The following is a 15316-nucleotide window of genomic DNA, read 5'->3' on the forward strand; positions in this document are numbered from 1 at the left end:
AAAATATTCGTTAGCTTTTATAATTGCAATTTATAAAATTATATGACATTTTTATCATCTTCGTAGATTTGATGGATGTTGAATTGACAAAGCAATCAATTTTAAACTTTTATTATATTTTTTTATCGAAAGAAACTGAAGAATCTTTCTGTTTTCTGTTCCCCTTTTTAGCTTTTGTCATATTTTTGAATAAATATATTTAAAAATAAAATATTCAAAATAGTTGACTTTTAATGTCTATTTAACCTTTTCACTTTGAACGATTTATAAAAATATTTTTACTATATTTTTATATATATTTTACATGCACAGGTTTGTTAATGTAAAAGATTTAAAGAAATAAAAACGTGTAAATGCTATTTATCTTTATGGTACAATAAATAATTGTTTTTATTAAAAATGTTTTAAATAGTTTGTTATTTGAAAAACTTAAATGAAATTATAAATTAATGTACAGTACATATTAATTAAAACTGCTTATGTATATTAATTAATTAATTAATATATATTAATACGAAATTAATAATGAATAAATGCATGTTTAATATGAACTCGTGTGATTTTAATCAATAGACATTTAAATTTGCTTATATATTTACAATAATTTGAAAGATTTTTATTTAAAAAAAAACAGAAAGAAAAATTAAAGTTAAGTCCGTAATCGGGATTTATTCTTTTATTATCAGATCATTACAAAAAAGAACAATAAACAGAAATAGCAGAACGCACAGACAATATCACAATGTATCATTGTCAAGACTTTATTTACATCTTCACATGTGCACAGTTTTCATTTGCATTTGTATAACGATCAACGGAAATTTTATTATTGTTTAAATTCATTTCTAGATAGAAATTTAATAGAGCAATTCTCACTTACGAGAACCTATTTTATTTTTATCTTTTATAATCGTTTAAAAAGATATTAGGAGAAATGAAAAAAGAAGAAGATGAAGAGGAAGAAGAAAATATTTATATTGTGAAGATTCAACGTATAAATTTTTAAAGGTTGAGTTTTTCAGACACACTACCAGACATCACACGTCAGTAAAACTCTAGTAAAAGATACGCCCAGGTGTTGTTTTGGCAAGAGTTACAGCATTTCTCATCAATAAGTCCAGAGGACCTCTTTCTTGCCTCATAAAACACGGACAGTTCATCTTTATTTCGTTGCGTCGAGAAAGAGTTTTACACAGGACTGGTATAGTTAACTGACCGCCTACTATTCGCTTTGAACCTTCAAATTACTTTGGATTCGCCTCGACTTTACTGCTTTCTTTCGGAAATAAAAGTAAAAGGGGGGAGGTATAAACTATATCTTTGTTTTACGTGTGCAGAATTCTGTTGAAATATTGCTCGTGTCCACAACTTTGGCAAGTTAAGTGATGTAATAATTAGGTCACAGAAGAAATAAGTCTTTGATGTAGAGATGATGTTATAAACAGATGCGTGTAGAAGATACCTGCCATTACATTAATCAACTCTTTGATTTATATGATTTTATATATATTTGACAAATTTTATCTTTCTTGTAATGAAAGAAGCTACCGATTTTTATAGATGAATAGGATCTTCCCATTTTGAAAATGTATCGGCTTATTTTAAACGTATCGATTATCAATTTTTCTAGATTTATAATTAAGTAGTAATAAAATTAAATTACACGTTTGAAATTTAAATTAATTATTTTTATTAATCTTTTCAATGTTTCGTTGCTTGTGAAATAATAAATTTATTCATAAAGCGTATTATAATCATTTTGAATTAAAAAAAGAGAAAAATATCGAAAATTTTCTGCATATTTTAAACGAAAAATTCACGATCCTTTAAATAGAAGCGAGTAGAAAAATTCTCCGATTCACTTTAAATGGAATTGATTATAATGCTACATTAAATGCATTATATATCGAAAGAGGCACGATTTGAATATTTTGATTGAAAACAGTTTTGTTATAAATAAAAAAAAAAAATGCATATATTATTCTATATTATATAACAAATTGTAAAAACATGAACACATCGGTTTAAGTAAAATCCCTTTGAAATTTATCAAATTAAACAGATTGAACATGATATAAACACGGAAGAATTTTTCTTCTCCGGGAGTAAAATAAATTTAAAATTATTTTATAATTAAATTTTATTAATAAACGTGTAAATTCGACACACGAAAACACAATTTTTAGCATAAATTTCCATTGAATAAAAGAAAAGTAATGCATTTTTATATTCAAATCCCATTTTTTTTATTGAAATTGGTTATAAAGGAAATGAAAAAAAAGGAGAAAGAATAACACGAAATTTATAAATTTCTTTATTTCTAATTTCTTCGAACAATTTAAGTATGTTGTTATCGATCCTAACCTTATGATGAAAGAACCGATATCAGCGGTCGATAAGTAGTCAAGTTCAATTTTTTTTCTTAAATATTTGACACCACCTACTTAAAAAGTTTTTCTTTATTCATTTAATGATATTGAATTGTAAAATATTCATTAATTTCAATTTTAATGCAAAGATTCCAACTTAAGACGTTAGAATTATTGTTTATAAAGTAAAAAATTTCGCAGATTTACATAGAAAAAAAAAACATTAAAAATATTTAGTAGCAGGCTTCTTTTATTTGAAATAATAATAATTGAATTTAATTAATTAAACAATATTTCCATTTAAAAATAATTTCGTACGTGAATAAGAGAAAAGTGTAGATGCATCTTGGATTGAAAAATAAATTGTTATTAGGCAGATCAAAACGAAAAGAGAAGGGATTAGGAAAGAGTCAAAGCAGTTCATTTTCAAAGTATCGATCCTATTCAACAATACTTAATGGGTTCTTCCTATAATATCAGCCAAATTAAATGGTTCAGATGAAGGGCCTTATGTGGTTAGTATATCAGATCTGGTGGTTTCTGCCATCGTGTTGTGTCAGGCTAATATCGATTGGACATAAAATTTCAAGAAGCTTAATTTTTCAAGAAAAATGTTCGAGTAAAAGTTGGAAACGCTTAATAAATGACTTTAAGTTTGCGATGAATATTTAATTGCGATCTGGATGAACAATCTTCTTGAAATGGCTTTCCGTGATAACTGGATTTTTTTCCCCTTTCAAAAAAGAAATTATCACTAGAGAATAGAATTAACCGTTATTAAATGATTTAAAAAATTATTTTCTTAAATAATAATTACCGAAATTTACAATATTTAAATAATAATTTCGTGTATTATTAAAACGTGTGCGAGTATAAAATTCACGAAACGTCGTCATGCAATAAATGTAGATTTTAATTAAAAATTCTCAGTCTGCTCTAATTGCTGTATAAATATAAATAAACTGGTCGTTGAAATATGTATTTTTGGTCTCGTTCTATGTTATACATCGACAATAGTAAGGTAACAACAACGAATAGAATAATAGACTTTACATTCATCTAATTTAATTCCAGTTAAATGTATAAATTATATGTACATCAACATGTCTATTTCGTTCTGCTATTTCGAATATCCGTAATTAGCACAACATTTGGAAAAAGTGACTCTACGAACAATTAAGATGTATATAGTCGAACAAGTGATGAAGTTTTGCAAAGCTAAGTGAATTACAGCATATAACTATTGTTCTATTAAGTGTGTGCTTGATATCTACAGTATCACCTCGTTCCATTTCCAAATAAAGCAATAATAAAGGATAAAAGATAGATACAGAGAGAGCAAATGATCAAACTCCGATGAATTCTTTTGTAATTTATTTACTTTTTTTTTAATTTTGAAAGAATTATTTCGATAACTTCTCCTGATATTTTTTCCTCGAAAGAATATAAACTAACGATTATCTTATTTAAATGGATAACTAACACACTAGAGGCGTTTAGCATTTAGTCCTTATACAATTATCCATTGTTAATTTTCATCTATATTTTGAAATTGGTGAAATATATATAGAAAACGGGCATGCTTAATAAAAACTGACTCTATTTTCATACGATGGCTTGAGTTTAGGCATATTTTGATACATGATTTTGTGTCCGCTGTTTTGTCTTTCTCTATATGTTCTTGTGGTACTGTTTTCAGTATCCAAATCCCTCCCAGGTCCCCAATTATCTTGTGTTCCATTCCACTAGATTCGAAGGCTTAATGCCTCAGGAAATTTAGAGCAGCGGTCACAAGAGTAGTTACTACGACAACCACCGCAGATTTTATCATCGTACCCTCATTACAGCCGTCTTCTCGACAACAAAAGGATTCAGACTGGGCTTCCACTGAAATAAAAGTAATAAAACCATCAAATTGCTGTTAACCTTTTACAAGTATCTGATAAAACTCTAGAAGAAAAACAAAATATACATGCAATTTATTTTTTACTTAAAATAAGCAATAACATTAAACTATTTTTATATATTTTAATGTACATATATATATTATCATTATTTGTATGTAATGTATGTACGTCCACGAATATCATTAATTTTTAGAAGTGGATTATTCTATAGGTTATTATTATACTCTATATAAACTCGCATTTGACTTACAAGTTATGTTATCATCATCTGTTTAATAGAGGCACGAAGACTTATAGACCTATTTTGGTTTACTACATAATAAAAAGAAATTTACTACTTGAAAAAGTAATATCTTACATATATATTATCAAGATGTAATGATCTTACATTAAGTAAAAATTTTTTCTTCTCAAAATATTCATGAATACTGAATTTTAAAAAAATATTACAAGAAAATTAACCATTTTATTCCAACACATTGAGTAAGACGGTTAATTTAAGCGGCAACTGTGAATTTTCTCATAGAAAGTATCTTATATATAAGTTAATAACTAAACTTCAAAGTTATTTTTTGACTCAGTTTAATCACATTTGCTATTTAAATTAGTTTAATATAATTTATTGAAATACTTTGAAACTACTTAGTTTTTCTCAACATCGTCTATAGATTCACTCTTATCACGCATTTCTCTTCTACAGCTTCACATTATTTACTGTATATCTCTATTACTACTTTATTCCCATCTCTAATACCTTTTAATTATTAAAAATTCTAAAATAAATCTTATCTTAAAAGGCATTTTTTTCTAAGATATATGTGTTTTTAATTAAATATTAAATATAATTACCGTATAAAAAGTTAATTTATTAAATTTCACATCAACGAATTAATTTAGAGTTTAAACAAATTAGTAAGTTATATAAAAAATGTATAAGTTTAATTAATTTTAATAAAATAAGTTAAAATATAACTAAATTATATTATTATTAAATATTATAATAAGATAAGGAGAAATCATAATATAAAATGTTGAAAAAAAGGGAGGGGAGGAAAAAATAATAATAAAAATAGGAAAAGATCGGAGTGATGCGGGCTCCTTTCGGAAGAAATGATGTTAGAGACTAATGTAAACGCTCGAAATCGACCTGACAGACCAAATTAGGAAAAAGCGATCGAGTCAGACTATAGTACATCGAGTATCGAATCAAGTCTATTTTAGAATGACTTCTTGTGTTAGATTGGACTTTCAAAAATCTTTTTTAGTCGTATCCGTTCGATAAAACTCTTGAAACTTGTCCCATTTAGTTATGCATTAATAAGCTTTTAGATTCGATTCTCTTTTTCTGCGTTACCTTAAATAAATTCTTAAAAATAGAAACTATATTATTTTTTTATATAGAAGAAAGCACTTTACTACAACGATTTAATTATTAAGTAAGATTTTTTTTTTATATGTATATAAGTCTATATAACGGGTAAAAAGTATGTTAATGTTCGATTTGACTCGTTCCTGACTTACATAAAGGTATTTAAAACTAATGAGTTTATAGTCTCATAAATATTTAATACTTATTAATCTTTAATCGGCTCTAGTATTTTACTTTTATGTCGAAAAACTCCTCAAATTACTATTAAAAATATTATTTTGTGAGCGTGACGAGATTCATTCGCTATTGGAAAAAGCTTAAAATCTTTTCATCGAAAGAACAATAAAATATTGAAAATCATTATAAAATATTAAATTACAATTATTTAAGAAAGTGGAAATAGAAGTTTAAAGCGTTATAAAAATAATTACTAATTTATTATATTAATAAAAATAAAAATTTCGAATTTAAGGTACTTCCAGAGTATAAAACTACTGTATACTTTGAAAAAATATGATGGTAATTAGAAGTAAATCTAGTTTAAAAGAATTTATTAAAAATTAAAAACGTTAATAATGTATTTAAAATAAAAGACAACAAACAGAAAATACTATACACTATTCATTACACGACGACTTTAGAAGAATGATCCGAATCTAGGAAGTACAGTAAATCGAATTTAATTATGCATTCTGACTTTTAAAATCAGATTTTTAGGAAAAAAAATTGATGTAAAAATAATTTAAAACAGTTTATTAAAGTAAAGACGATAATAAAGTATTTAAATAATGTGAAATATTTATTACGTATAAATTTTTGAACAGTGACAATGAATATCCTAACAAAAAGTTCGAAAACATGTCTTAAATTCAAAGTAATTCCATTTTACGTTATCACATTACTCAGTTATAAAATTTATGAAATTCTATTAATTATAACAAGGTTTTTTTTATTTTCGTCTTGTATACATTCAGAGAGCCTTTTATCAAGCCTCTAGTGAGTTCAGACAAGTCCCGAAAAAAGAATGGTGAGGGATGAGTTCGATATATCCCCGAAAAATTCCAGAAAATACAAATTAAAAATAAACATGTATTAAATCATATAAAAATAATACAAATTATTAACATCTAAATATTTATTAAATATTTTACTAACTTATTTCGGCGTATATTTTGTAAGTAGTAGTTACATCTCAAATAGTAGTCCTTCAAACATTTTTATAATTACGTGATATAGTTCTTTATTTTGACAAGATTCGTCTTTAGGTCTGTATGTTTTAAACACGAATTTTTAAATATTCGAATTAAGTAGGCGTTAAAATTCCTTTAAATAAATAAGATTAATTAAGAAAAAGAATAAAAATTAATTTAAATGAATCTAGGCTACTAGCTTTTGCATGAAATTTAAAGATCATTTGCATTTCATTTTGATTTCTATGATTAAAAGTTTTTGTTAAAATGTTATTAACTAAAGGAAAAGAAAAGTTTGATTGAGCGATAATTTTAAATTGCCTTATTATCTTAAATATTTGAAGTTGTCTCTATGGGACGTAACATATTAAAGTTATCTCGGAATCAACCGAATCAATTGGGAAAAATTTTAGTCAAATGATAATATCTGTAATTCTATATCAAAGGCATTATTCGACAAACTTAATCTTTGACTTACGAGATGTTAACATGAAAATACATGTTAATGCTATCAGATGCACTCAACACATGGCCTATATTACTTATAAGGGTATTCTTTAATTCACAACACTTCAATTTGCTAGATAAATATTATACGAAATTCTGAAAAGTAGGCTATACTCTTGATATAGATCCATATTTACAAATTTTTAATACCCAGTGAACATCTAGACCCTTATATAAATACTTTTATTACTAAATCAAGATTCTTTTTGTCTATCTTATATAATTGTTATAACTATAGAATATTAAAAAACATATTTTAAAAATTATTTTTACTGATTCAATAAGTGTTTCTTTCAAGTAGATTTGTTCTCTACTAAAGATCGATATGCCAATATTAAAATTGATTTATTAAATTAATGGAATTAACAAAATCTTTTTCAGGAAAAATGATAAGTTATAAAATTAAAATATTTATATATTGATTTAATTCAAATATAATAAAAATCAATTTAACTAATTCATTTAAAACCATTCTTTCCAAATGACAACGTACAAAGCTTAGAGATTTAATTAATTTAAAGTTTTCATTGTATTATCTTCTTTAATATTATTATTAAATCCTATTATATTCTTGATACAGTATTATATTATGTAACTGTTATGTGTACTTTTATATAACTCATTGACAAAAAAAGTTACGCATGAGGAAGGTGGTGAAATCGAATAAAACTTTATTAGTGCAACTGTAATAACTAATAATTACAAAATCATAGCAAAGGGACAACGATCTAGAATCCAGATCCTGCAGCAGTTTCCCACAGATATTACAACTGCCTTTCCATATACAGTATCTCTCATTAATAGATGGCCGAAGCTTCAGTCTCATCTTATCCCACAAATGCTCGATGGGCGACAAATCTGAATATCGGGCAGGTCAAACAAGTGTGGCAAGGTAAGGGAGACATTCGTAGAAAACCCTAACTGTGTACCGCCGAGCGTTATCTTGCTGGAAAATGGCAACCTTGCCGTAGAAGCAACATATAAGGATATAGGATTTTTTGAGTGTACCGCTGCGCTATGAATGTTCCTCGTATCACTTCTAGAGGTGATCGAATGTCACAAGAGATGGCTCTCCAGACCACGTCAGCAGTAGAACAATGTGTCATTCAACAGTAAAGACAGGATCGAAGCTCTCATCAGTGAACCTCTACACTTTTACACTGTGGTCAGCTGTTTCCAAACAAAACTGGGATTCGTCGTAAAGGAAAGTGCTTTTAGTCTGTACAGTCCATACTTCTCTGTCACGGCACTACTGCAAACGAAGCCAACAATATACGGGTGCTAACGGCAGGATGCGTAACAGTTGCCGTGAATGCAAATTTGCCACTGTTAGTCGCCTGCCAATAGTACGGGAAGAGATAGGATTCTATAGTGAGCCATCTATCTCTAGAAGATGAATAAAGACCCCGATGCAACTGTTCGTGCTTATCTCGCGATATTCGATGGTGGCTGAGGTGTCCAAAGCCTGGCAGCCGAGTATCTGTGCCCTAATATCCATTGCACTATACACAACCTCATAGTCAGAATAGAATGGCCCAGATGGCGAGCAATTCGGCGAAGCGATCATCGTGTCCTTTCTGAAATTTTATCAGGTACGCATGATATTTTTGACTGCATCATATACGCATCCCTGGCATTCGAAAACCTCCAAATAATAGGCACACAGAAAATTGTAAACAGCGAGACTCTTCCAGCCTTTTAATAGGTTAGCGATTTCAAGGCACTCTGATAGTATTACTTGGTATTCAATCAGGCCACAACTGTAATCAATGACATACCTATTTGAGACATAGTGGAATCTCGAGTTTTGTACTAATCAAACAATTCCAGCCGGGTGCGTAATTTTTATTTCAATAATGTATTTACTATTTAAAAAATATATTTAGTTATATTTTGGAGCTCTTTTTTAAAATAAGAAATTTCTAATTTAGATGCTAATTTATTGATAATTACATATTGAAAATGTTTTAATACAAAGTAATTTAAAATTTGTTTTAATATTCATTTAGGAACAAGCATTGGGAATTTTATATTTATGTTGATTTTCGTTTATTGTTGTTAATGTTTTCTATTAACAGAAATAATGATAATGTAATGATATCTTCATTATTATTCAATATTTTTAATTTATTATTAAAGAAAGAAAAGCACGAAAAAGAAAAAAAAAATCTTAAATTACTGTTTATAAAAAATATCAGATACAAGAAAAACATCATCGCTGTTTTGTTAAAGTTTCAATAGAAAAAATTGTTTTCGAGATAGAAATTTGATTAATATGATATCAGTTCAAAGCAAAAGATATAAATAAATATTAAATAATTTAAAATTAATAAAAGTTTGCATTCATTTTTATGCACACATAAAACGTAATATATTTTAAACACAACATATGTTACATAAGTCACATAGACCATGACGCAAATTAATGGATAAATACAGTATTGAAAATTATATTTAATAGTTTTGTATCGATACTGGTAATATACTGTTTTTAATTGTATAAAATAATATACTTTTAACCACAGTTACTATTGAATCCTAATATTATTAAGGTCATCGAATATGAGATATAATAGTATCTAACGTTCGATGACCCATTCTTAGGTAGCCTACTGTTCTGTGGACCCAGAAAAACCCCAAAATTTTTTATGGTGGTTCGTCTGGGAATGATTAACCAATTCTTCACGAATTGGCAATCCCCGTTGTTGGCCTGGCCAAACTCACAATGGATATAAGAAAAAGGCACTCGTAATGGCACGAGGCAGAAAGAATAAAGTAAAAATGATCTCATGTTTTAATGAAAAGTGGAGTAAAATTCGATATCTCGTAATGAAATATTATTGTACGTAAAAATTTCACATGCTTTATAATATAGGTAATTCATACATTTGAGTGTTCTTACAAATTGCATAGTGATTGTTTGTATACGCTGTGCGTATAATTAATATCGATTCATGATCACTTCTTTCCTGATAGTGTGGTTCAATAATAAGAAAAGAAAGCTTTATATTATTTGAGAAGATGTTGTTATAATGGCTTATATCGTAATTATCTCGCAAGTGATAAATAAAAGTAGATAAAAAGTTAATCTAGTAAGTTTGTTAAATCTCTAAGGATTACTTTTAAAAGTAATTCATAATTATAAAAGGAAAGGATTTCGATTGATGGCATAAAGCAATGCAACACTTGGGCGATCTGCCAAGAGGGGTATTCCAGGAAGGTTTTCTGTAGCCGTTATTTAGGTGTTAGACCCGTGAAGGAAACACGGAAAACTCCACGTGACCAATCCTTTGGTAGACCATGTATTGTACCAGTGTTTAGTGGTTTTATTTACTTACGATTGTAAAAGTAAATATATTTAATATTACATTTCAAATAGAATTTACAAGTTTATAGCTTCCATTAAAATGATTATAATTATCAGTATATTAGAATTATAGACACATCTACTTTAAAATTAGAAATACATATAACATAGTATATTTGACTTCAAAAATGGTTTCCTATAATTGGATTTGCACATAATATAGTATTGTACAAAAAATTCTGTACTCGTTGCAATACTTAACTTGTCCATCCCTTTTTTTTTAAGATATAGAAACTAATGGTCATCACATTCTTTTTTGTTCTATGCATCCAAGTAACGTTTTTAATAACTCAACAAATTTCAAAAAATATTTTTATATATGATTTGTACAGCTAAATACCCTTAATAGTTTGGTAAGAATTAAAATTAATTTATTAAAATCTTTTTATTAACAAAATATAAAATTCCTCGAATATATAAAATTTATTTTCTATTTTGCATTTTATTAATAGAATTATTCACTATGTACTCTGATTTATTTGTGAAATTATCGTTGAATTTATGAATGGTCATATATTACTTCGCAAAGAGCGTACTACTTTTAACAATTTTTATTCTAATAATGAAATAATGAAAAGAATAAAATAAATAGATTTTAAATTATCGTCCATATCGTCTAATAGAATAAGTTATCTTATTTCAAAATTGTGAAAATTTCATTTTTATTCTAATTTCAAGTGACAATTTCAAAATTGCTTTGCACTTTCTGATCTCGAAAAACTAATTCTTGCTACTTACTATCCGTGATATCCATCTGTAATACATTCTCACACATTCTTTATCTACATTTAATTAAAAGTTTTCAAGTATTCTTATTTCCCTTTCATTATTAACTAATGATTCGATGGCTAAAAATTATTTCTCTTATCCCTCAATTATCTGAAAACTTTGTTATAGAAAACATCTATAGATGTGTAGGCTATTTGTGAAAATTTCATACGTTTCCAGAAAATTTTTAACTAATTGCTCGTCTTTTTTCAACTATACAAACTTTTCCGGTGTTTTATCTTTATTTTTTTCTTTCCATGAACTAATCTACTCCTGTCTTTTTCATTTTTTTCCAAGAAATAATTTAAATTCAATTTTTCAATTAACTAAGTTTATTGTTTTGAGAGTGTGCAGTCCTTTTGTCTTAGTATAGTTTTTTAAAACTATTTCTGCCCTACGGGCACAAAAAGAGCTTTTTCCAATCAATCATGGAATCAGCCATGCCCATAGGGGTTGGCTGAGTAGTGAGAAATGGGTCACGAGATAAGCGGGAAGACCATCCAAGAAAAATTCTTGGGGAGTTGCTCGCCATAAAGCCCACCATTGGCCGTGTGTGTATAAAAATCACTGAACACTAGTCGCGGGTTCTCGTCAGATCGACGAACTGGTCACGTGAGTTTGACGGATTTTCTTTACGTATCTGACACCTAAATAAGAACCATTTTCCTATGGAAAGTCCTCCCGTGAGGAGGCGATCTGTCAAGGGAGAAAGTCTCTTTTGCAGATCGGCCATGTGTTGCATTGCCTTATTCCATCTATCTAATCCATTTTGTTCTGATCCATTCGGACATAGAGGGCAAGCAAATTTAGTTTTTATATTAAAAAACATAATTTAAAATAATATAAATTAACATTTCCTTTCATAAGTAGTGAACAATTTATGATTATTTTTACATAAGTTATTTTTTATATCTTTTGAAGAATTATGGCTGCTCACATTTTTTGATTGCCTCGTCATTTCATACCTGATGATAAATCATCACAATTTTCTAGATATTTTACTCTCGATCGTTTAATTTCATACGTAATTTCAATAAAAACTGTTAAATATTAAAATAAAAATACGCATCCAAACAGTGATTGATCTTAGAAAACCTCAATATTAATATGTTAGTTTTATTTCTTTTTATAATTATAAATTTGATATAACTCTAATTCTATTAATCCTACATTAAACATCTACTGAAATGAAAAAAGTGCCAAAAATAATCCAACAATTAAAGAACTAAGGAAAAACCCAGAAAATATACAATCTTTTCTACCAATGGTCTAGTGGATAAAAAAACAAAAATCTTATTTCGATAAAATAAATTATTTATTTTAAATCAAAATTTTTAAGAAAATCTCTAAAACTTCAAAATTTCTATAGTATTTAATTACATTAAATATTAATATAACGATTTTTAAATTTGTAGTTGGAAAATTACATATTCATAATAAAATATATTATTAATACGTTATGAAAATTATATTTTTATTATATATTAATATTGTTGTATTTATAATACTGCAGAAGGAGAATTAATTATTTTATAAACACTAAAAGTAATGATAAAGGAATGTTGATAAAAAAATACAACGTTAGCAACAGACTCACGTTCACGTCGTGTGTACAAATATACATTTTTTTTGACACTTTTGCATTTATTAATTCGTGTTCTCAATACAATTATTTAAAATATTTATCACTCTATGTCTCAGAATGTGAACTTACTAGCTAATTTACATTAAATCTGAATTAAATATAATGTATCTTCTGTTAAATAAATACTGCATTAGCTTGCAAAATACAAAAATTTTATACTTCACCACAATGATATTGTAATTCATTATTTAAGTACAATACGTGGAATGAAAATAACATCAAATTTCTTTTGCATTTTAAAAAAATTTTCTATTTTTAATATTTTAAACATGTAAAGAAACTTGTAGAATTTAAAATAATTATTTCTTGAAGATACTGTTTGGTGAACCGAGTTACGGATATGTTTTATATTTCAAAAATTGATTGTAAACATACTCTAGAAATTGGACTTAAGAAATAGCAGTATGATATAAATAAACAACTTTTCTACAGCTTGCAATACATCAAGACGTAAAAGAATTATGGAATGAAGCTAGAAACATTAAAAGTAAGGGATTTACATCCGTTTAATCATATAAAAATCAGCAATTTTTGAATAAGAACAGAGAAACGGGTGTCTAAACACGAGATGCACGTTCCTATCAAATACCTGGAAGATCTTCGATACAAATTGATTGTTTATCTTACAAGATTTATCAACCTGCTCGTATAAATACAATGTGTATTGTTATATTTTTCATTGTTTTGTACATAATTTATTATTAAAATATGTTATAATAAAAATATTAAGTTCGCCTGTTCGCAACGGGCGAACTTAATTTGTTATAAGTTATAAGGTTTAATTTAATTTAACTTAAAATATTTAAGGGTTATTAATTTGTTATAAGGTTTTGTTTAAATTCAGATTAATTGAATTAAGAATTTGTAATCTGATGACGCAACCTAAACCTAACCTAATCTCATTATCAGATTACAAATTGTCGAAGATGATCTTGAGTTACTTAACTGTTAGTGGATAAAACCACTGAACACTAGTCGATATGTCGCGCCTCACCAACGAATTGATCACGTCGAATTTTCGAGTTTTCTTCATGTGTCAAACACAATGGCGCGTTATAGCTTCATGGGGCTTGTGCGAATTTAGGGGCCCCATTTCTTCAGACATTTTTTTCGGGGGAATATTTTATAAAAATTGGCTCGGTGGGGGCTCCTATTGGTGGCAATTGTTCTTCTTGCCCATAGGATAGCACGCCACACTAGTCTAATAACTAAATAGGGACTTGTTTCCCCCATAGAAACCCTTAGAAACCCTTGTGTTACATTCCCTTATTCCATCTTGTTAATTTAATAAACAAATTTGAATTTATTTAAATTGAGAAAATAAATAAATATGAAAGTATTAAAAATACGAGTAGTAAATTCAGCAATAATATTTTAATGATTGGATGTAAGCAACGTAATACTCATGAACTAAAATACGATTGAAATTACCCGAGTGAAATTTGCGTTTGTGAAAAATGAATTGTTCTCGTATTAAATAAGGATTAGTTTCGAAACTACTTAAAACAGATTTAAGAAAGGATAGTAAAGTAATCCGAGATCTTAAATATAAGATAAACGAGTACAGTAATGTAATGGATGATCAATCTAAGATAGACAATCAGTCTAAAAATAGAAGCGAAAATTGACAACCGATCTAGAAAGATGGAAAAGAAAATGGCGGAAATTCAAGTTAATTTCGAAAGAGACATAACACAGTGTTTAAATTGAGTTGAACTTTGAAAGACTCAATTAATCTGTCTTTTACCACCAGTTTTAATGGCGGCTGCTTCGACACTTCTGTTGGTTCTAACAGATTTATCTACTAAATAGAATAAATCTTCCGTCAGTAAAGTTGCTTCTTGTTTCTGCTTCAAAGCCAAAGAGATTTATGTTAGATGTTAAATTTATAAAACTTTTATTCACTAAATTTATTAAAATAAATTTTTATCGACTAAATTATACGAGGTAATTTGGTTCTAGAGTTAACAATTTCAATGATAATTGAAATGGTCTTATGAATTAGGATTTATTTTATTTTTGCAATTTAATTAAAAAGTTTTTATGCCAAATGATTGAAGAATATAACATGTTTTTAACTTTATCTTTCATATTCACAAACTATTAATGACTGGAATGATATTTTTTATGAAATATAACTGAAAGAATATTATAACTTGATTTAAATCAAGTTCACTTTTTGTGAATCAAACAC

General features: G+C 27.3%; 1 protein-coding gene across 1 annotated transcript in view; it reads right to left on the reverse strand.

Annotated features, from left to right (window-relative positions):
- Nucleotides 1-2508: 2508 nt before the first annotated feature.
- The window catches only part of LOC111621742, a 29020-nt gene continuing 16212 nt past the window's right edge, over nucleotides 2509-15316 (reverse strand). The window contains exon 4 of the mRNA XM_023363969.1: nucleotides 2509-4256. Within this exon, the coding sequence (XP_023219737.1) occupies nucleotides 4129-4256 (128 nt within the window). The 3' untranslated portion in view covers nucleotides 2509-4128. The remainder of the gene's footprint in view (nucleotides 4257-15316) is intronic.

Source organism: Centruroides sculpturatus, unplaced genomic scaffold (genome assembly GCF_000671375.1).
Source record: "Centruroides sculpturatus isolate CEXI.00-Female unplaced genomic scaffold, Cexi_2.0 scaffold21, whole genome shotgun sequence".
NCBI lineage: Eukaryota > Metazoa > Arthropoda > Arachnida > Scorpiones > Buthidae > Centruroides > Centruroides sculpturatus.